This window comes from Emys orbicularis, chromosome 9 (genome assembly GCF_028017835.1).
Source record: "Emys orbicularis isolate rEmyOrb1 chromosome 9, rEmyOrb1.hap1, whole genome shotgun sequence".
NCBI lineage: Eukaryota > Metazoa > Chordata > Testudines > Emydidae > Emys > Emys orbicularis.
In genome coordinates this window covers 15432905-15456308 of record NC_088691.1, presented here as the reverse complement: position 1 = coordinate 15456308, position 23404 = coordinate 15432905, and the positions used below count along the sequence as shown (strand labels likewise).

Below are 23404 nucleotides of genomic sequence, written 5' to 3'. Positions count from 1 at the left end.
TACTCCCCCGACAACAAGATAAAAAAATCAGTAACATGCTCTATGATCTTCTCCATCATTTCTTTGGCTTTGCTTTACAACATCAGCTACCTGAATCACTAGGCAGAAGTTAAGAATCCATGTTTTTAAAGGCTCTTATTCCTTTCTTCCCTTTCTCCATAACAATTTAGCTATATGGCCTCTGATTATAGGTATATTTTCATGTGATATTAACCAAGTACCATCCAATAGGATTGATCCAAACCACAGTAAAAAAAATCCACCCCTAAATCAGACCCAAACGCTGATTAAAAAAAAGAATCCTATGAGATGTTATCTTCAAAGAAGCAGAATTATGAGGAAATAATTTTTCCTTCTTTAAAGATACTATCATCACAGGATTCTTACTCTTGGAGAGTAAGTAGCTCAAAGTGTATCTCCAAATAAAAAGCTGAATTAATTACCACCGCAGTAAGCAAAGCAAGAATGCCTAACACAAAGCAACATGAAAATGTTTATTTTTTGTATAGCAAGAAGGGATAAGATACAGTTCCTCCAAAAGACAACAAAGAGGTGTTAAAACAAGCATAGCCTCAAAGGAACATTCTCAGAAAACAGATTTTTTATTTCCTGAATTTGTCCTCCTGAAATGAGAAATTCTGAGAAATAAATTCTTTGGGGACATAGTGCTTCGACACCCCATATCTGAAATGGGTTCTTCCATCACTAGTCACCCTACAGGGGCGAAGCTGGATTTGCTGGCAGATTTGAAATACCTCTTTCTGTATCACATGATGCTACACAAATGAGGCCACAGAGCATTTCCCTGAACTTGGACACTACTGTAGGTTTTTTCACAGGGAACATGATCTGAGCATAAATATTATAACTGAGAATTTTGGGCTGAGGACATATTTTGTAGTTATGTTTTTAGGTGAACAGTAACTTCTATCATGCTAATAAGTATATTGAAAACTAATTATATACCATATTTACATTTCATAGATGGACTTTTCGGTTTCCTAAGAAATGAAAATATCTGAACAGTATTCTGTCAGGAACAATTAAGAATGAAGACAGGTATTGCAGTGGATAGACAGCATTATGTGAAGAATAACAGGAGGATACAACTTCACAGCTAAGCTAATTCCCATGTCATACCCACACACTTTAGGTGCTTGTTGGTTTTAGACAAATGTCTATGCATAATTTTACTCCTGAGGTATTTAAATGATTTTGTATGAAGTTAGTTTGCACAGTCTACTGTGCATTTAGCGCTCTAAGGAATCGTTGGCATGCAGATTTAGACACAAACATTGTTTTATCACAAGCAACATTTTTCTGTGATATAAAAATAAAGTTAATGAGATGTAGACTTAGTCTCAAAGTAAGTAAAATAAAAATAACTTCAGCAAATTAGAAATAGTCTGTAAAAAACTAATTAGAAATTCAAGGCCAGATTTTCAGCTCAAGTCAATGAAGTTGTACCAGTTACACCAGCTGAGGCTCTATTCCTAAATCTTTCTCTCTCTCTATCACCTCCTCCCCAACCTACCACTTAGATTGTGAATCAGGGTTTTATATGATATAGTCACACAAAAGGCTGACAAGTATAGTGTTTAATCTCCTCCCACCCACAGCAGTAAAGTGGAATCCCCCAGGGAATATGGTGCATATGTACATTTTGAGTACTAATATTGTTGGGGGAAATTCTTCCCATCCGCCACATGCCAACAGAAATGGGCAGTACCATTGTACAAGCATAGACAGGATTTTGGGTCCACAAAGCATAACATTTACATGTGGCATGGAACAAACTGAGCTCTATGGCAGATATCTGTGTGCCAGCACAGGAAGTAGGTGGTAGTGAGGCAAAAGGAGAAGTAGTAGGGCTAGATTATGCATTGCTATGTGGATCAATGTTCCCTGTAATTTTTTACATCCACGTGCGGAATGAATTTTGTTATGTTCACCAATATGGAGGTGATGTGTAGCGGAAGTGGGGCAGTGGGGATCGGAGTGCGGGAGTGGGCTCGGGGCTGAGGCAGAGGTTTGGGATGTGGGGGGTGAGGGCTCCGGTTGGGGGTGCAGGCTCTGGGATGTGATGAAGAATTTGGGGTGCAGGAGGGGGCTAAGGTCTAGGGCAGAGGGTTGGGGTGGGGGGCTCTGGCTGGGGGTGTGGGCTCTGGGGTGGGACCGGGGCTGAGGGGTTTGGGGTGCAGGCTGCCCCGGGGCTGCGGCAGGGAGAGAGGACTCTCCCCATCCCTCTCTCGCCACCGCAGCACAGGGCCGGGGGAGAGGCGCCTCTTCCCACCTGCACAGCCCTTGATAGTCTGCTGTGCGGCCGCGCAGCTAAGAGGGAACTTAGATATGGATCCTACAGTTCTTCCACCCATCACCTTTAGAAGGAGCCATGCAAGGTCTTAGCAGTTACTGCGTCTTCAAGCACTCAATACCTCTTAAGATGAGACCCCTTTACCTTTGATTGTAACCTCCTTAGGAAAGAGGCCCTGTCTCCTTGTGTCTGTACACAGCCAAACACACTGCCAGCACTTAACCATGAAAGTGAATAGAGAGAGGCTACCTAATTGACTGGGTTTAGAAGCATGAATTGAACAATTTCTAATTGTTAAAGCTGGTGCTTTGTCCAGTGCTATCCTGATTCCGCCAAAATGTGTCCCTTTATTGAAATGGCTATTGCCAGCCTTATGGCAATTAGGAAGCCTCAATTTGTGAATGTCCTGAAGATTTTGACTCTTAGGGATGGCAGAGATCAGGTACATAAATTCTGGGCTGTCATGCAAATTATGGGATAAGCGGCAACCCAACAAACTTTCTCTGGAGTGAATGTTCGATTATGACAAGGCAAAATAAGGGAATGGCTTTGATCAATTGCTGGGAAGGATGGGAATGGTCCCACCACAAAAATGGGTTGTGTCTAAAATTTTGGAAGCCTCTAATTCTTTGATACCAGGATATCAGATTTACTAAGATTAATTATTATATGAAGTGTTTTAGTAGATTATGTAAGTGCTGTGGACTGCTGTCTCGAGTGATTTAATTTACTGAGGTCTCTAATTTTCTAAGATGCTTAGGAATTGTTTTCTGATATATATAAACTAGTTGTTAGGATCCCCCATGGAATATGATGCACAAGTACATTTTGAATCCTAATACTGTAGGGGAAAATCCTCCACAGGTGCCCACAGGCTTCCAGGCTGCTGCCACATCCACAGTGCCACCCAACAGCTCTACTAGGGACTGGAGAACTGTGATCCCTAAGTCCTTACGCTCCACTAAAGGTACTACCAGCAGGAACCTGACAGGAGGAACTCCAGAGTCCTTGATTGGGCCAAAGTACACTATTTAAGCCAGAAAGAGAGATAGGAAGTTGTCCGTGCAACTAGGTGAATTCCTATGTGGCTGCTACATTGGACCCTGCCTTCATGCTTGACACCTGAGCCCTACCTTCATGACTTGTCCCTGGTTCCTGCTTTCCTGACCTGTTCCTGATTCTTGCCTTCCTTCCTTGCTCCTGATCTCTGCCCCTGGCCTCTGACTCTGGCTCTGACTCTTGGCTTGACTCCCGACACTGGCTCTTGCGTCTCTGGTTGGGATTAGCATTGTGTGTCATTAGGAAATTGATGCCATTTGTCACCTGCCATCTAAACCAGCTGTCACTATTCACAAAAGACCATTCACCTTCCAGCATGAAGACAATGCATCAGTCACAGCTCTTAACAAAATACTTGCTGAAAATGAAGCACAAAGGTAGTTCCTTCCAGGGATCTGGGGATCATCAGAATTCCACCCTAAGTAGCCTTGCTAGAATGAGATACTGGTATGAAAATAAAAAACCCTTGGAAACAACAACCAAAAGAAGTTACTGTATAACAAACACATACCGCATACATTCCACACTCACAGGGAATGCCACAAGCACTGAGCCTACAGAGGAATTGCATATTGAAACAGAGAATTTAAATTGAGCTGTCTGGGAAGAGTGAGAGCAGCTGTGGGATTGGGTTAGCATAGGGAGGGGACAGAGCAGCGGAAGCAGTTGGGGCAGTTGAAGAGAGGTGCTTGTTTGGGCTCCACTGGAGGTCAGTGACTTATTTTTCCCTGTGGGCAATGGAGGTTTCTCAGTCAGTATGAGGCAATCCCCTCAAAGCCAATTTCTGGGCTGTGCCCCACCATCTGGGAAAGCTTACACGAGAAGTGACTGTGCAGTTGGCTGTGAGAAAGAAGAGGCAGTAGACTCCAGAACTTCCCACTGCAGGAGGAAGTTTAACTGGTTGGATCACTGCTGCCTGGTAACTGTCCCTAGGGTCATTATAACTGTTTCATACCAGCTCCTGCCACATTTCCATTCCTGATCTGATTGCTATCATGCAAACTGAAATTTGCAAAAGATTCTATCTTGTGGGTGGGAGTGTGTAACATGGAGGTAAAATGTTTGCCATGGGAGGTGCATTGCCCTTGGCACATGTGTGTATAAAACAGGCTCCTAGAATGGGACATTTCAGGGCCTAAAAGCCCTGAGAGCTCTTCCCTTTCCTTTCTGAAGAACACTTGGAAACTCTCCATACCAGTCAGCATGACTGTGTGTGTACAAGTGTGTATGAAAATAGGATGTAAAAGCTGGCAGGTTTCATTGTGGTAAATATGATGCAAACACAAAGACTGAAGTCTTCAAAGCTTAAGGGTTAGTAATGTATTACTTAAAAGTTAGTTACACTCTGTAGAAGGGTGAGAAGTTTCCTGGCAGCAGGAATACTAGCAAATGTGAGCCACCAGTTTAGGGGCTGGAGGCCTTTCCTGTCAATAGCATGACAGTTCACTGGCAGCAACGTATTCAGATGTTGTCAGCTATTTGTTAGTAAAGCAATAGTTGCAGCAATCCTTAAAAAGTAATGGTAGCATCTTCACACTGTCTCTGAGGGATTTCCTTGCTCAGCTGCTCATAATTTTTCCCCTGGCTCTCTTGCTCCTGCATAATAGATTTTGGAGTCTCTCCTGAGTGAACAGTAGAAACAGGTGCTTAGTGTCTTCAAGGTAGCAGCAACAGCAGGAGGACACTCCTAAATTGTCTTGGGCAACAACAGTACTAGCAAGTAACAGAACAGTGATTATGCAAACACAACAGCCTTTCCTTAAAGCTCCTACTAAGAGCTGCATTCATTTTACAGTCTGGTCTGATGTTGACTGCCAGCTCCTCTGCTTTTAATACCACAGAACCTTCTCTCCAGGTGTGTGTCATTATTGCCTCACTGACAGTCTCTGCTAGAACCTTTTCCCAGGCCTAACTGACAAATATATTAACATAGTAGTGTAAATCTGTTAACCTTATTTCGTGGGAGATGTTTATTACTTAGTGGTTTTGAAGAGGGCTTGATTGAATTATTCTCTGTTTTGATTTGAAGTGCAGGATGTTTATTCTTGTAACCTGTCTGTTTCTTTCACAGGTATTTTCCTAAATGGGATTTACAGCTGATGAAATCAGATGGTTTCTGTGCTGTAACTCAATGTCACTCTGATTTATTTGTTCAAAAAAATGCTATGACAAATTACGTGAGTGCTGCTTCATTTATTTTAACCACCGCAGCACTGAAGAATTTACATACAAATTCAAATCTGTGAATATTCTTTATTTCATAAGAGGATTTTAAATGAATTCATATGTTACAATAACATTTTACAGACAGCCTGAAATTTAACCTCTACTACACAATACTGTAATCCTGTTAAATATAATACCATGCTTTTCTGATTGCTGTTTAAAATAGTAACTCTATGGATTTGTTTGTCTTTTCTTTCTGGTTTTTTTTTTTAGATATACCGGGCAGCCCACGTAACCAGTTCACATTCAGACCACTCCCACCCCCTCCACCACCACCACATGCATGCACCTGCAGCAGAAAACCACCTCCAACAGCAGATTCTCTCCAGAAAAGATCAATGACCACCCGCAGTCAGCCCAGTCCAGCTGCTCAAACCCCTCCAACCAGTACGCAAGATTCCGTACATCTGCATAACAGCTGGGTCTTGAATAGTAATATACCACTGGAGACAAGGTATATATAAACGGAGTCTACTATTCTTAAGAGTTTTAAAAAAGGGGGGTGGGTCTGAGGATGAGATGAGAAAATAATAGTAGTGAGAGAAAGAATGGCTTTGTAGTTCAGGACACACAAAACTTTTTGATGTGAAGCCATGGTATCATATGCATTATTATCATCATCATGTTATTAGTTAACCTAGATCATTAATGCTCAGAAAAGCACATTTTGAAAAGTGTTGTGGGGAGGGGTAATTGAACTCCAAAGATGTGTTCAAGAAGTGTGCATTCTGTGCTTATTAGTTGTAGATTTGCATGCACACATCTGTGCACTTATGCAGCCCCATCTTGTGTGGAAGGAGGCATTTTGCCTTAGAAGCATCAAAGAAACTCCGCATGGAGGCCATGCCTCAGGGAATCACTGCACTCCATAGGATCTGAAAGCATTCAGTCTGCAGTCTTTGGCCTCCTGATAAACCCCAAGTGTGAAACAATCTCCAAGAAATTATCATTGTACATAAACATCCAGGATGTCTTCAGATATGTATAAGCAAAAGAAGGCCAAAATGGCTTGAGGTTTCAGAAATGATTATAGAATCAACATTACATTCAGTTGATGATCTGAGGCCTGATTATGAAAGCCTTACTGCCTCAAAAAACAAATATTGAAGTCAAGGATTGAGCTTTGGATAATTTACTTGAATAATATAGTCTGCAAAATGATAATCTGAATAAAATACATTTCCAATTCGGAAAGAATCTGTAATGTAGAGAGACAAATTCTGTCTCCTGAGGTGAATGCATGGCTATCCTTGACTTTTTTGGCTGAAATCTGTTATTGTAATCTGAATAGCTAATTTTATGGCCATTAATTAGAGCTGTGCCAACCTTTCAAGTCCTGTCTAGTTATCAACCTGAAACTTGGGCCATCTTACAGACCTTTCGAGTAACTTAGTTACTGAGTTTTGCACAAGCTTCTCCTTCCCCACATGGAACATTGTGGGTCTGAACCTGAGTAGTCTTGGCAGGTGCTTCCATTTGGTTTTCAGGTTTGTTCAAAACACTAAGAAGTGTTCCGTTTTCCCCACATGTAGTGAAATTGAAGAATTTCACACAAATCTAACACTCACTATTTAATGTAACGGGTACTTTCACAAAAGCATTTTCCTTTCAAACATACATGTGCAATTATTTAACTATTATCCGAGGGAAAAATTTGGTGGTCTTGCAATGAGATGAAATTGTTTTGGCTTGACTCAGAACAAAATATGCAACATACTTCTTTATATAATTTGGCTGCTACAATATACCAGTGTCACTTTGAATAAGTTACTCCCTTCTGAAAGGGTGTGAATTTGAAATGAACAGAGGGGCTGATTTAATTTTCATCATTATTACTTTCTGAGTTAAGACTTCGGTATGTTATTTGCTTGAAAAATGAATGCCAGGCAAGGAATTAAGGGGTATGTCAACTCATCAGATGAATGCACAACTTACATTTTTGGTCAGAAAATGACTCTTTTAAAATTAATACATAATATGGTCCCCGTGATATTTTTCTGATGCCTCCATTTGAATTTTACATTTAACCACGTTTGCCCAGATTTCACCCACATACCTTCTATAACCAGGCAAGATATCATCTTTAAATTATATGTGAAGTCCTTAGCAGAATTTCGTAATATAGGGTTTTATATAAAAGCTGAGGCCAGAAAAAGCATATTTGGTTTACTCTGAAATAATTCAAGAGTAATAAGTCAAGGAAAAACTGCAGAAAATAATTGGAGCACATACCTCCAAAATATGTATATTTCAAGTACTCAGAACATGTACCAGTAACTTTCCAATCTGATTACATAACTGTGTAGATAATAATTTTTAAAAATTCAAAATACAATAGATGGTTGGGATCAGAATTTCTGATTACATTATTTTCAGGATGAAAGATCTCCAGTGGTTTCTAGGACACAAAGACTGGTGTTTAACTAATATTTCACTGATATTATATTGCTTATTGGCCTGATCCAGTGCCTCACAAACACAATGGGAACTCTTCCATTGACTTCAACAGGCACTGATCAGGTTTCATGTAACCTTCCTACATCATAATTTCCTCATTGTTTCCTCATTGTTTCCTCTCCAGACTTCCCTATTTGGGGGCAGATCTTTGGTAATTTAACTGTGCTCCCTTTTCAACTGCCGTCATTTTCCGTGATTTTCATTAATTTTACAGACTTAAATTGGCTATGAAATATTCTCATCAATGGTACTATACAGTCTAAGTGTAAGTGATTGATTGGTTACTTGATGACAATGCCATGCTCTGTATTGGAGATTCATGATGGAGAACAACCTGTGGACTCCTTTTCCTTGAGTGGCAGAGCCTGGGAGCTTTCCACATTCAACACTTGCAGCCCAAGGTGTTGGTAGTGGCTGTCTTTGTTGATTTCCAGTGTCTTCTGAGTCTGCAACCTCTGAGGAACCTCTTGGTGGCTGCACAGCTGTTTTTTGGGATTAATCTGGAATTATTTGGGGACAAAAATATGTCCATGAATGAAGTTGTAAGTTATAGCTCTGTGGACACCAGTCAAAAAAGGCCTAGATCACACAACACAGCCTTAGAGAAAAGAGATGCTTTTCCCCCTTCCCCATGGGGTATCAGATGGGACAAGAAAATGAAATGGTTAAATCTCCAGGTTCTCTCCCCCCCCCCCCCCACACACTACAATTAAAAATAGTCTTAGAAAATACAAAAAATATGGCAATGGCAGCTGTATTTCAGTGCTAAATCTTTCTTGTATAATAGTACTCAAATCTACCTAATATGCATAAGCAGATTTTTTTAGAACATTTGCAATTGAAGAGTAGATTTAGAGACATTAATTTATGCCCTAACTTAATAACTGGAGAAAAATCAGAATGCACATGTTCAGTACTTACATCCAATAAAATCTCATGTTAATCCTTAAACCTCACCAGGGTTTGCACAATCTAGCTATAGCCACATAGATTTAGAGATTTTTTTCGTACAGGAAAAGACTTCCGAGAACTAATCATGTGGCCTATAAATCCTGTTTACTACAGATAATCAGAAATAGAGCAAGCTTCTCAGCCTACCCATGGTGGCAGATATGTAATATTTCACATTTACATGAAGGAAAATTCCATAATTCTAAAAATATATTTACCATATTGAGATTAGAAACATGCTCTTATGTAATTAGACTTTGAAGATCTAGATTGAATTGAAAAGGTCAGACCTAAAAGAGTGGGTAATGAAACAGTATATTTTAGAACTGTTTCTCTATTGTAACACATTGTATTTATTATATCTTATATAACAAGGCAAAACAGAAATTTTACTAATACTTGCTTCTGACTAAGGACAAATATAAATGAATTAATCCTCACTACATCGCCATGCAGGGATGAGTTGTCATCTCAGTTTCCTGGATGGATAGATTGAGGCACAGACAGGTGAAGTGACTTGCCCAAGTTCACACAAGAAGTATTTGGCAGAGCCAGAAATGGAGTTCAGATCCACCAGGTCCCATACCTTAATAACAGGACCATCCCTTCTCCTGTATTAATTAATGTGATAGGGAAATATTTTCCCCAACCATGAACCATTTTGGATTAAAATAAACTCAAAAGAAAAAAAAAAGTCAAGTACATATAGGACATGTTAGTGGAGGAGGTATGAGAGAAGCTGTTGACAAAGAAATAGAAGGAAAAGTGAATCTGCAAAGGGTCCAGCAGGTTGGACTGCCAATTGACTGAGTTATATCCATCCAAGAAAGTGATATATGTGCATATATACAATTGCATAATATGTGTTCACATACAGTACTGAGAACAACTTATTTACTATTAAAATGACTTATGAACATGCATTAATTTCATTGCAACACATAGATCATAATTTGTAAATATTTTCAACAAAAGACTGCAAAGATCTCGCATAACATAAAACACAGGTACCATTAATTCTCTTTTTTAGCAGCATAATATTATTGGCCTCTTACATAATTGATTTTTCTCCCCCAGGATAAAGTAAGCACAATCTATTGCCTATTCCCTTCCTTCCCTCTAAAATAATTATGTTTTTCAGGATTGATAGATACTTTGCTCTAATCTTTCAAATCTTCTGATTTACAGTGCCATATATTGTCATTAATTTTGACATCCCCATCTGAATGTGGCTTACTGCTTTTTATAGGGTACATTTTAAACTCAGACAATGCAGTAAAGCATATTTCCCCTCTCTTCTGTGCCCTCTTATATCAATATTATTGTATGTATTCCACTTCTTGCTGTGTTTTCCTTGTACTTCACTATGCCTTTATTTCAGTCAGCTCCAATGTAAGATGGAAAAATGGCATTTTAAAATGTTGTTTCTAACTGTAATACTAATCTTAGTCCTTTTTGTGTTATGCTATGGTGCCCTTTTCATGGATAAGTCAGATCAAGCTTTGAATGTGCTTATTTTGAGTACAACTTTGCACTTGTTTTCCAAGAGACTAGATTCACAATAACTTTCATTAATTTGCTGTTAAAAGCAACAAACCTTTTTTAACTTTAATTTCCCCCCAAAGTGTTTATTTTCATTTCTGTATTTTGCACTAAAGTGTTTTACATGTTTGCTTATTCGTTCATTTTTTATTAACTTTCATTCTAGTTCCTCTAACCCATTTAGCACGTTAGCAATAAGATGCTGAGTGGACTGAAATCAACTTCAGTGTACTGTCTATGCCGAAGGTACTGTGGCAAAGAAAACTTCATTTTAGTAGCCTTGGCATCCTGGTAATAACCCCTCTAAAGAGGGCATTGAGGTATCAGGCCATGAACCTGAGATTCAGTTATCATTAATTCATATACGTAACTTAAAAATGTTAGGAAAATAGGGGAGGCACTTGGGGTTCAAGTCACCTGTGATTTTTAGCTATTGTCTAATTAGTAATACATCTAAGCACTAAAGTTTGGATTTGGTTCTAAACTCTCCAAATGTGGGGATTCTTTGAGCAGAGGTCTGATGACCTCCTGAGGTCTCTTCCATCCCTAATCTTCTATGATTCTGTGTTAGGCTCTAATGCTTGTCTACATGGAGAGACCTAGTGCATGGCAGCTAGGGTGTGAATCTGCAGCGAACTGGTCTGCCATGCACTAAGTCACCATGTGGACTCTGCTACTGTGCACTAAAAGTTTTCAAGCAAGGTCCACATGGTGACTTAGTGTGCTGCAAGCTAGTGCACTGTAGATTTACACTCTAACTTGCTGTGCTCTAACTGACAATGTAGTCAAGCCCCATCTCTATAATGTTCATAATAGATAGAACCAATGCTCAGAAACATTGTAGGATCCATACATTTCTGTTTTTTCTAAGGATACCATCTTGTTTATGATGTAGTCTAGTTATGCTGGAAAACTTATGACTATCACTTACCAGGATGTTTTTCAATTATGATTATACTGCCACCTTCTTATTTAAGTATATATATAAACAAACAGAATTTTCCCTGATCAGAGGAGCACGAATGTGGCCTTCTAAACCCCAGAAAGCTGTCTGTGGTCTTGGTGGCCAGGTTAAGCTGGACTAGTGTTCAAGGCTGAAATCAAGAAATCTCTGCTCCGTGCTTGAAAGTTGCAGAATTGTTGGGGAGATGAAAATCTAGTGTGCCTTTTTATCCTTGATCACTGGATGTGAGCAGGGTATGGATCCTGCCCCTGATAGCCAGTGAGATAGTCCCAAAATAAGAGTTGCTTTTGTCATCTCCCCAGTCTACACTGATTGTTGCTCCAGGAGGAAAGAATCTAGTTTGTTGAAGTCCCATTACTGCTGTTTGCCTGAGTTCTGTTATTGAGTTCAGCCAAGATAGTAACAATTTTAAAAACTCTTCTGTGGCTGACTGGCTGTCATGCAGACAGGGTAGAACCACTTCTTTCGAACACTAGGGAATCCACTGTTGACTGAGTTCTCCATCAGTGTTGCTATGAGTCTTATTGGGTGGAACCACCACTGACCCTGTAAGTAAAGGAACAGGTTTGGATGGTTGCATAAAGTGAAAATAAAAATCACAGAGTCTTCTCCAGGGTATGTGGAGCAGCCTATATGGGAGCTGTAGAGTGTAGAGTACTCATGAATCAGCAGATAGGGAAACAATTACTATCTAGACAATATCCTTAGTTAATAAATTATTTGTAAAAGAAGCCTACTCTTGAGTTAATTTTAACTTACTCTTTATTATTCTGAAAATAAATGTAGAGTGATTTCATTTCTTATGAGCTTTCTTTTAAACCACATTGTTCAATATCTGTTACTGTGACATGTCTCTTGTATTTTGTCATTTTCTATCTAATTAAACAATAAATCTAACCTCCCTAGAGATCATATTTAAAAGAAAAGTCATGACAAGGGTTAGAAACTCATTCTGAAAGTCCCATATATTGTCACTGTGCAGAAGATAGGATCTGAACAATTCAAATTTCTGAATTGTTAAAAAAAATGAGGCTGAAAATTTGACCCTGAACTTAAAATAAAATGGCTTTAAATACAATCCTCAATTTAGCAATGCAGGAACAAACCTTGTATTATGGAAATAAAAATATAAACATTTGTCATCTACAATGAGATACAATTTTAATGTCTCCCGCTATGGCACTTGAGGTTCCTTCTTCTCTTGAATAATTTAGAATCCAGTCACTATGGATGAAAACATTTTAAATTGTTCATATACCCCACAGCATTTTTTCTTTGGGAGAGGGTCAAGTTGCAGCTCCACTGGAATACCGTGATAAATATTTTGGATGTATAGGTATTTTAATCCTGTCTGAATCTAACATCATATTCTAGGTTCTGTCCCCTCATTAATTCATTTAATGTAATGCATATAAAGTCAGGAACCAGGGTAAAAATATTCAGTTTTTGTATAATAGCTAGTGGCCCAGTAGGCCTGGCAGCCTTCCATAAAGCTCATTTGCTAAACTAGAAACAAACAAAATGAATGTTATTTTAGAAGGAAAAAGAGTGATGCCAGATTAAATGCAGAGGGTTTGAATTGGCTTGGAGAACAGAAGCATCACATATAGAGGTTCATAGTATAGATAGGGAAAATTTCCTATATCTACACTGTTTGATATAGCTTGGGGCAGTAGGATGTTTTGGAATCATTCCCAGAAAATATGTAGCCCCTTGAAATATTTGGAAAGTAAAATACTATTTAGCTACATGCTGGGGTGTATCCCTTGCAAGCATAGTTATCTGAAAGTGATATTTGCAACAGTTACATTGCAGCATGGCTGTTGGCTGTAACTTTTGAGTATGTAGATATTTGGGGACATATCTAGGAGTATTTTGGACCTGGCCCCTCTCAAGTATTAGTGGATTCTAAGTAAGATAAACTGTTACGATTTTCATTTATTTACAAACTGAACTACAACAGTTGTATAGCTTATGAGGCAGAGATTTTAATGGCCTATTCCAACTCTTGTTGAAGTCAATAGAGAGACTGCCATTGACTTCAGTGTGAGGGTTAGATCAGGGCTTAAATCAAGTGGTGAAAAGAGGGTGACTTAGAGTATGTCTACACTGGCAAGTTTCTGCACAACAAGTTATACCACTTTTATTAAATCACTGGAATTAAACCACTGTTGCGTGTCCACACTGTGCTCCTTGTGATGGTGGAGCACATCCACATTAGCAGCTCTTGCAACAGCAAAGAGAGCCATGCATTGTGGTAGCTATCCCACTGTGCAACTGGCTGCAGGGTGCTTTGGGAAGGGTTTGCAATGCCTCGTGGGGCAGGCACAGTGTCACATGATGCAGGTGTAAGCGGGGGAATGGTCCCGCTATTGTGGGGAACTGTCCTGGCTTCTGCACTACCCCGGTGAAGTGGGCTAACGAAAGGATCCGAGTCCTCGCTCCCACTTCCTTTACCCAGAGGCCTCCCTGCCCTTGAGGACTCCCCTTCCACTCTCCTGTCTGGCAGAGTCCTCGTAAACCCCGACAAGGCTGGGCCCAGGATTCCTGGGGGGCTTGACCCCCAACCCTGCTGTGGTCACCTAGGACAGGGGCTAGGGTGTCCCCACTCCGGGGTACTCTCTTTGCACTGGGCACCTCCCTGACCCACTGATCATTTTATACAATTTAAAGCAAATACAAGTTATTTAATTAACAATTACTTTTAAAAAAGAATAAGGAAAAATGGAAAAGGTTAAAGGAAACACATCACCCTGCTCTGAGGCAGGGAATATCACAAGCAGTGTCTCTGGAACGTCAGGGCAGTTCACAGTCTGTTCCTTGTAGGTCCCGGGCCTCCTTCTCAGGCCCTGGCTGTGCTGCAGGGACGCTGTGGGTTGGACACTTGTTCTGGCGGTGGCCACACGCTCTCAGGCTCTAGGTGGCAGGACCCTTCTTCCCAGCGTCGCCCCCGCCCTGTCAGGGTTACGATCCCCCTCCAAGTCTGGCCTGCAAGGCCTCTTGGCTGAGGTATCTCCCTGCGCTGGGCCCACTGCCAGGGTCCCCCTCACTCTCCCCAGCTGCTCACCGCACCCAGCTCCGGACTGCTCCAGCCCCAGCTCCAGCTCCACTCTGCCTCAGCACGGCTGCTGCTGCTGCTCTGCCTCCAGCTCCCTGGGCTGCTTCTCTGGCCCCTCTGGCTCTGGTTGCTGCAGCTCTCCTCCCAGGGCAGGTCTGCTCTGCAGGCTGCTTCTGTAACTCTGGCTTTGGGGCTGCAGCTCTGCTCCCAGCAACTTAGCTCAGGCCCCTGCTCTCTCCTGGCTGTGCTCTGGCTTTGGGGCTGCAGCTCTGCTCCCAGCAACTTAGCTCAGGCCCCTGCTCTCTCCTGGCTGTGCTCTGGCTTTGGGGCTGCAGCTCTGCTCCCAGCTCAGGATCTGCTCTCCCTGGGCTTTGTCTCTGGCTCTGTGGCTGCGCCTCTGGCCCCTCTGGATCTGGCACGGTTCTGCTCTCCAGCTCAGCTTGGGCCCCTGCTTTCTCCTTAGCTCGGCCCCACTCAGTCTGACCCAGGCAATTCCAGCTCACAAGGAGGACGGGACCTCCCTCGCCTCCTGACCCTCTGATTAGCCTGCCCGCCCTGTCAATCAGGCTGATCTGGAGCATTGGCCTCTCCCCATTGTTCCTGGGGACTGTCAGTCTCAGGCTCCTGATTTGCCATCGACCCTTCCCCTTTTAGTGCTGGGAGCTAGCCAACCAAAACACCCCCCCTGAATGTTAGTAAGGGGGCAACAGTCCCCTTACACAGGTTTCCCAATCCCATTGTTCCATGGGTATCCTACTACATTGCCAACTGCTTTTCAATTGAAGGGGGGGGAGGCGGCAGAGTGTGTGACAGGGAGTGTGTGTGTGTATGGGGGCGGGGGGAAAGACAGTGTGTTTGGGGGGACAGAGAGTGTGTCAGCATGCTGTCTTGTAAATTCAGACAGCGGCAGGAAGCAACCAGTCCTGAGGGAGGGGGAGAGGGAAACCCGGACATCAGCCCTCCCTCCCCAGCTCTCTGCACAGCTCTCTCTCTCTCTCTCTCTCTCTCTCTCTCACACACACACACACACACACACACACACACACACACACACACACACACACACACGCTGCCTCTGTGTTCAACAGCACGAGCATTCCACATTAATGCTTTGCTTTGTGTCCCAAAGCACATCCGCACAGCATACAAGGGCTGTCAGAAACGGAGATTTGAAAGGGGAGGGGCGCATGTCTCCAGGGCAGCCGAGTTCAAAACAATGAGCAGAGCGGCCACTTGAGGGATTATGGGACATTTCCGAAGGCCAGTTGATTGCTTTCTGCACTGTAATGTGTTTACACTGCCAATACAGCGCTGGAGCCTCTGCGCTTTAAGGCTTATGACTCTCGTCAAGGTGAATTTTTTGCAATGCTGCAACTGAGGAGTTTCTGTGCACTAAGTGGCTTGGCAGTGTGTACAGCTCCGGAGTTACACCGCAGAAAGCTGCTTTACTGCGCAGTAACTTGCCAGTGTAGACAAGGCCTAAGTTATCAAGAAGAACAGGAGTACTTGTGGCACCTTAGAGACTAACAAATTTATTAGAGCATAAGCTTTCGTGGGCTACAACCCACTTCTTCGGATGCATATAGAGTGAAACATATATTGAGGAGATATATATATACACACATACAGAGAGCATGAACAGGTGGGAGTTGTCTTACCAACTCTGAGAGGCCAATTAAGTAAGAGAAAAAAATCTTTTGAAGTGATAATCAAGATGGCTCACTACAGACAGTTTGATAAGAAGCAAGTGTGAAAATACTTACAAGGGGAGATAGATTCAATGTTTGTAATGGCTCAGCCATTCCCAGTCTTTATTTAATCCTGTGTTGATTGTGTCTAGTTTGCATATCAATTCCAGCTCAGCAGTCTCTCGTTGGAGTCTGTTTTTGAAGTTTTTCTGTTTTAAGATAGCCACCCGCAGGTCTGTCATAGAATGGCCAGACAGGTTAAAGTGTTCTCCCACTGGTTTTTGAGTATTATGATTCCTGATGTCAGATTTGTGTCCATTAATTCTTTTGCGTAGAGACTGTCCGGTTTGGCCAATGTACATGGCAGAGGGGCATTGCTGGCACATGATGGCATATATCACATTGGTAGATGTGCAGGTGAACGAGCCCCTGATGGTATGGCTGATGTGATTAGGCCCTATGATGATGTCACTTGAATAGATATGTAGACAGAGTTGGCATCGGGCTTTGTTACAAGGATAGGTTCCTGGGTCAGTGTTTTTGTTCAGTGATGTGTGGTTGCTGGTGAGTATTTGCTTTAGGTTGGGGGGTTGTCTGTAAGCGAGGACAGGTCTGTCTCCCAAGATCTGTGAGAGTAAAGGATCATCTTTCAGGATAGGTTGTAGATCTCTGATGATGCGCTGGAGAGGTTTTAGTTGGGGGCTGAAGGTGACAGCTAGTGGTGTTCTGTTATTTTCTTTGTTGGCCCTGTCTTGTAGGAGGTGACTTCTGGGTACTCGTCTGGCTCTGTCAATCTGTTTTTTCACTTCAGCAGGTGGGTATTGTAGTTTTAAGAATGCTTGATAGAGATCTTGTAGGTGCTTGTCTCTATCTGAGGGATTGGAGCAAATGCGGTTATATCTTAGAGCTTGGCTGTAGACAATGGATCGTGTGGTGTGTCCTGGATGGAAGCTAGAGGCATGTAGGTAAGTGTAGCGGTCAGTAGGTTTCCGGTATAGGGTGGTATTTATGTGACCATCGCTTATTAGCACAGTAGTGTCCAGGAAATGGACCGCTTGTGTGGATTGATCTAGGCTGAGGTTGATGGTGGGATGGAAATTATTGAAATCATGGTGGAATTTCTCAAGGGCTTCTTTTCCATGGGTCCAGATGATGAAGATGTCATCAATGTAGCGCAAGTAGAGTAGGGGCGTTAGGGGACGAGAGCTAAGGAAGCGTTGTTCTAAGTCAGCCATAAAAATGTTGGCATACTGTGGGGCCATGCGGGTACCCATAGCAGTGCCGCTGACTTGAAGGTATATATTGTCCCCAAATGTGAAATAGTTGTGGGTGAGGACAAAGTCACAGAGTTCAGCCACCAGGTTAGCTGTGACATTATCGGGGATACTGTTCCTGATAGCTTGTAGTCCATCTTTGTGTGGAATATTGGTGTAGAGGGCTTCTACGTCCATAGTGGCCAGGATGGTGTTTTCTGGAAGATCACTGATGGATTGTAGTTTCCTCAGGAAGTCAGTGGTGTCTCGAAGATAGCTAGGAGTGCTGGTAGCGTAGGGTCTGAGGAGAGAGTCCACATAACCAGACAAGCCTGATGTTAGGGTGCCAATGCCTGAGATGATGGGGCGTCCAGGATTTCCAGGTTTATGGATCTTGGGTAGCAAATAGAATGTCCCTGGTCGGGGTTCTAGGCATGTGTCTGTACAGATTTGTTTCTGTGCTTTGTCAGGGAGTTTTTTTAACAGATGGTGTAGTTTCTTTAGGTAATCCTCAGTGAGATCAGAGGATAATGGCCTGTAGAATGTGGTGTTAGAGAGCTGTCTAGCAGCCTCTTGGTCATATTCCAATTTATTCCAAAGGAATAAATTAATCTCTCTAGAGGTGAAGATTAAAAACATGGAATATGAAAAAATTGAAATTCCAGCTTCTAGATAGATATGATTTTCCCACTGCTTACCAGTTATTGATCAATCTAACTACAGTATAAGCATTACAATATACTCAATTAGAAGCATAACACAAAGGCCTTACTAAATTGAAAATCTTCACACCCTGCTAAAATGTTACAATAGTTTTACTCAATATATAGATACAGTATGCAACATTTTCAAAGTGGCCCTTGCCTCAACTCTGCTTATTTAAACTACATTTGTGGGCAGCAAACTTTAGATTCTTACATTTTGGCATGATCAAAACATCAAACTAATGCAGATATGGAAACAATGAGACACATACATCATAGTATGGTTGAATTTGGAGGCTGAAACTTTATTAAAACTTTTAACCAATGGGGAATCACTTACCAGACCACCTTCAGGGCTTTCCAGTGTAGATTTCAACTGGGCAGCAATGGCTCTGGGTTCTACAAACCTGAGGGTCGGTATGAAGACAATGCCCCCTCTGTACTATCAGGCCAACCCAGGGACCCTGGCTGGAAACCCAAGTCCCAGCCCATTCCTCTCTTCCACACAGGAGGTAGGAGAGATGAGATATGGGAAGCCACAGGGTATGTGACACATGGGGGCATACCCCCTCACCATGTAGTGCTGTGCTTGGGGCCTGTGCCAAGCAGCCCATAGGGTTACTGGGAACTCCCACTGGATTCTTTCTTAAACCATCCATTACACTGCGACCTGCCAATATTATGATGAATGTAATGTATAAACCACAGAAAATCATTTTAGAATAGAAACACATAAGCTGCTTTAACAGTAGTAATATATTGCCAAATACCATTATAATAAAACACACACTGATATTTTCAAGACTGACTTCAACTGTCTCCTATGTGGCTTTTTTTTTTGGCTGCTTCTTCACTATATGGCCAATGAAGGCTATAAATTAGACTTTGACTTAATATTGTATTTCTGACACTGCCCTTATTAGAGCCTATTCTTGATTGATATTGGCTCTTTGTCCTGCATTTATATAATTGTTGTCCCAGATTTCTGTGTCAGAGTCTTGAGGTGCGGTCACAAGGTTAACAGAAAAAGCTTCCATAGGCTGTCAGAAATTCAAACACATGAATCAGAAGCACATTGCTCTTTGTTATATTTTATAATACAGCGATAAATGGGTAACACAGAAGACTATTTACATATCCTAGCATATCCACAAGCTTACGGGGCTAAATTTTCAAAGAATATGTAAAGTAAAGATAAATATAAAAGGAAACATTTTTATAAGAGCAATTTAAGAGACCAGTCCAATTTGAAATGCCTATGTTTTGCATGCATATTTTGTATGTTCCTAACAGATTATACAATTGCATCATGGACATTTCAAAATTATCTCACTTGTGTATGTAAAAATAATATCAGATTAAGTGACAAATTAGAGAAAACTTTGCATGACCACTTGTTCCCTTCCCCTTCATCCATATGCATTCTTGCTCCAGCAGTATTTGTGCATAAGACAGAATGGGGAACAATGCTGCAATGGATATAATTCAGGGTAGCATCTGGTCCTGTGCTTTTTCAGTAGTTTGTTTTGCTATTGAAAGTATGTGCGAGTGCAGTTGTGTGCCCATTTAATTATGTGCTTGACTTTTATATTTCATATGTGCAACACAGACTAATCTTTGGACATTGTAGTGCAAGATGTCTCTTTTGCATTCCTATTTTCTCCAGCTTTACCAGTGGAATGTTTTCAACTCTGTCCTTTACCGTGTGTTTTTCTCTTACAAAAATTAGTCATTTTAATGGAAATGAGAGAGAGAATGTATTAAATAGACAAATGAACATAGAGACTTTCAAACCTGGAGATTTCAACCTAGGACTCAGGGTAAGTAGCTAACTGCCAGCCCCACTGTTTACATCTTTAAGTGATTCAATGTCCTTTACTGAATCCCGGGGCATTTGCTGGGAAAACAAGGTCAGAAAGAAACTTTCTCAGCAGGTTAGATATAAAAAAGGGGGAGTTATGTGTTGTTAACCTGGTTACTCTAGCAGTATTTTATTACTCTCTTAAGGGTAATTATTATTGAATTACTCTGTGTGGGTCTCCAAAAACATTGTCAAAATATAATATGATACTATTGTTTGCTTTAATTGTTTTGAATTTTCACTGGTATTTTTGTTTCAAGAGCATGAAGTGAAAGTTGCATGCAAAATGTTGATCAGGGCCTCATTGTGTAAAGCTTAGGGACAGACATGGTCCTATCCCAAAGAGCTAAGAAGAGTAACATATAAAATTAGTAGAAGAGGGAGATAATCATATATATTTATGTGTATCTGATTTTAATATCCATATAAATATGTTTGCTTCTTTAGTGTTGCAATTGCATAAATGTAGCCTTTCCCTAACTGTCTTTGACATTGGTTCAGATTCAAAACCAGAAGGGTATTAAAACCTCTCAAGAGTTTGCCAGATTATTGGCAATGTCAAATCAGACACCAAATCCTACCCTTGATTTTCCACACATCCAGACCCTGATCCCTAACCTCAACCTAATTCAGATCTAGATTCAAACAGTCATCTCTAAAATAATACGAGGAATATTTTCATTCATCTGAAAATTTCTACTATATCCCATAAGAGACAACCTTTAAAACAGAACTCCTACCCAATGTCTCTTCCAATATCATAAAGAATATCATTTTAAGGAAAGGAATGTCCTTCATTATGGTCTCCTGAAATGAATTATGGATATCGGGGCCAGTCTTAGGTTTTGCAAGCCTCTATAAGAAATAATACCTGGAATACCCAGCTCCCTCCTCACTTATATCCACATACCCCATTCATCTCTGTATACTCACAACATTCCAATACCCACCTCTTGCCTATGAGCATCACCCCCCATGCTGTGGCAAATCTCCCCACCACATTTATGAAGCCTAGTGACTCCTTAAATGAAGCATACATTCAAGAGGTAGAGTAAAAGTGTACATTTCAGGGCAGGGATTGACAGTTACAAAATTCTGTCTGTTGTGGGCCACTGGCACAAGAGTCAGATGGGACCAGGAAAGGGATTCAAGCATTGGGCTTTGCCTAGCAGTCACATTTGTACATCAGGTACAGCAACATATAGAGGTTGTACAGGACTTAGGCTGCTTCTGCAGGTATGCTCCCCCAAAGCATGTAAAAGAACATCATAATAAATAGATGGGTAAATCCCATTAACTGCTTATCATTTTTCATTAACTTACAGTGCATTTTTGTTTGAGCTTCACCCTCCTGGATTTATGTGCAGTTCCTCTGTGATTTGAACCTGAGGCTGAGAAATTTTAGTTGAGTGCAAGAAAAGTTAGATGGGCCACAGGAAATTGTTTTATTTGCTACAAGGGAAAAAAGTTTTCCGAGTTCATGTTTTATACAGTGAAATAATTACTGAGCAGTGACTATCTTCCTTTGTTTCTTGGAATTATCCGTGTAATATTATTAAATGATTTATATCTTACAAACAGATTATGTCTTATATTGCATTTTTGAGTGAGAGAACATTATCTCTGTTTTACAGGGTTTTTTTACACTTTTGCATGACCATTTAAAACTTTCCTATTTACTATCAGATGGTTCCATCAGTCATGCTTATAATTTTTCTCAATTTCCTTACATTCTGAGTCTTAAAAATTTCTTGCCTTTACTATTAGAAGGTGATACATACCAAGCTGTATTTACATATAAAGCCTTGAACTACAGTTGTTAACATTTTTCTCTGTACATAGAGCCCAATTTTATAGAATTGATAGAAACATTTTAGTATGTCCTAAAGTCCTTTGGGGGAAGCAGTGTACTTAGACAGATGAGTAATCATCTAAGTTTATTAGACCATAGATACGGTCTAGCATTGCAAATTTGTCTTTATGCTTCCGCTGTTTTTCAGATAATATGAAAACGTGTTTATGCACTCATTATACTCCCCCAAAAATGGAAGCCATAAACTGTTACAATTTATAACATTTTCTTGATAGTACATCATTGGTAGATCACTTTTAAGGTAGCATTATATTCTAATCTTAGTTGTATAATAATAAACTAGAGATACATAAACTCTCCTAACTGCAAATATAGACCTCTATCTATCTTAAGGGATGTGAGTTGAATTTAGCTCAAATGTACTTTAATTCAAATACTGTTCTTGTATTAATACAAAATATATTCTGTACATTGAAATATTTTACCATCAAGCTATGGACGAACATTTTAAAATCCTTTTATAAGAGAATGAAATTATGCTGGCTATTGATTACTAGACCATTACAGCCTTAATAATAGCTTTCAGTTCAGCATTTCCTTGCCTTTTCCTCTGATCTTTTTGAACTACCATATAGCACAATCAATATTGCATATCTTAGACCATTTACGTTAACTCTCAAAAATCCAATAGGTCTCCATTTTTAAAGGAAATAACAATTTCGTCTCATTGTGTCCAAAAATTGTAAACCAATTAAAGAAATATTGACTTGGGAAAACAAACAAGAATTTATTATATCCTTTTTCCTTATTTCACATTGTGGTCCCGATCCTGCTCCCATAGAAGTGAGTGGGAGTTTTGCTGGCCCTCGGCTGTGGAATTCCCTTCCACCAGAAATCAGGATGACCACGTATCTTGCCACCTACCAAGCGAAAAGTAAGACCCACATCTTTGCAAAAGCCTTTTCACCATAACAACCTAAAAGAATGGCCTGGCATCATTACCCTAAAGATAAGTGAAAGAAATATTCCACCCAAAATAATTATGCACAGTCTAATATGAGGAAGGGAGAAGAATATAGTCCTACAGGTGGTTTGATGTCTTATGTAATGTTATTGGTACACAGAGACTGCAGTGGTGTGATGCCTATGTAGGCAAATGCAGGATCTCATAAGTAAGGCTCCTACTCTAGACCAGAACAAATTTCCTGATATATTGCTGAGGGATCCAATCCAAAGCCAGATGAAATCTTTTCATTGACTTCAGTGGGCCTTGGATGAGACCCTTGATAAAAAGCTAAGTCTTAATTTAAACTTGAAATCCCTAAACAGACCATTAAAAATAGTATACGAAATGTAGGAATGGAGCTATTTGATTTTTCTCTGACGTAACTAGCAAAGTGTTAAGTCCTAAAATGTATGTGCTGTTTTCTATGCAATGTAAACCGTAGAAATATGGATAAATTCTCTTTAGGTGATATACAACATTCTTTAATCTACACAAATCAGTATCTTAT

General features: G+C 40.7%; 1 protein-coding gene across 4 annotated transcripts in view; it reads left to right on the top strand.

Annotated features, from left to right (window-relative positions):
- Nucleotides 1–23404, top strand: part of TENM1 (teneurin transmembrane protein 1) — a 385653-nt gene that overhangs the window by 147240 nt on the left and 215009 nt on the right. For all 4 annotated transcript variants that reach the window (XM_065411098.1, XM_065411097.1, XM_065411096.1 and 1 more), the window contains one exon: nt 5813–6053. In XM_065411098.1, coding sequence (XP_065267170.1) covers nt 5813–6053 — 241 coding nt within the window. The remainder of the gene's footprint in view (nt 1–5812; nt 6054–23404) is intronic.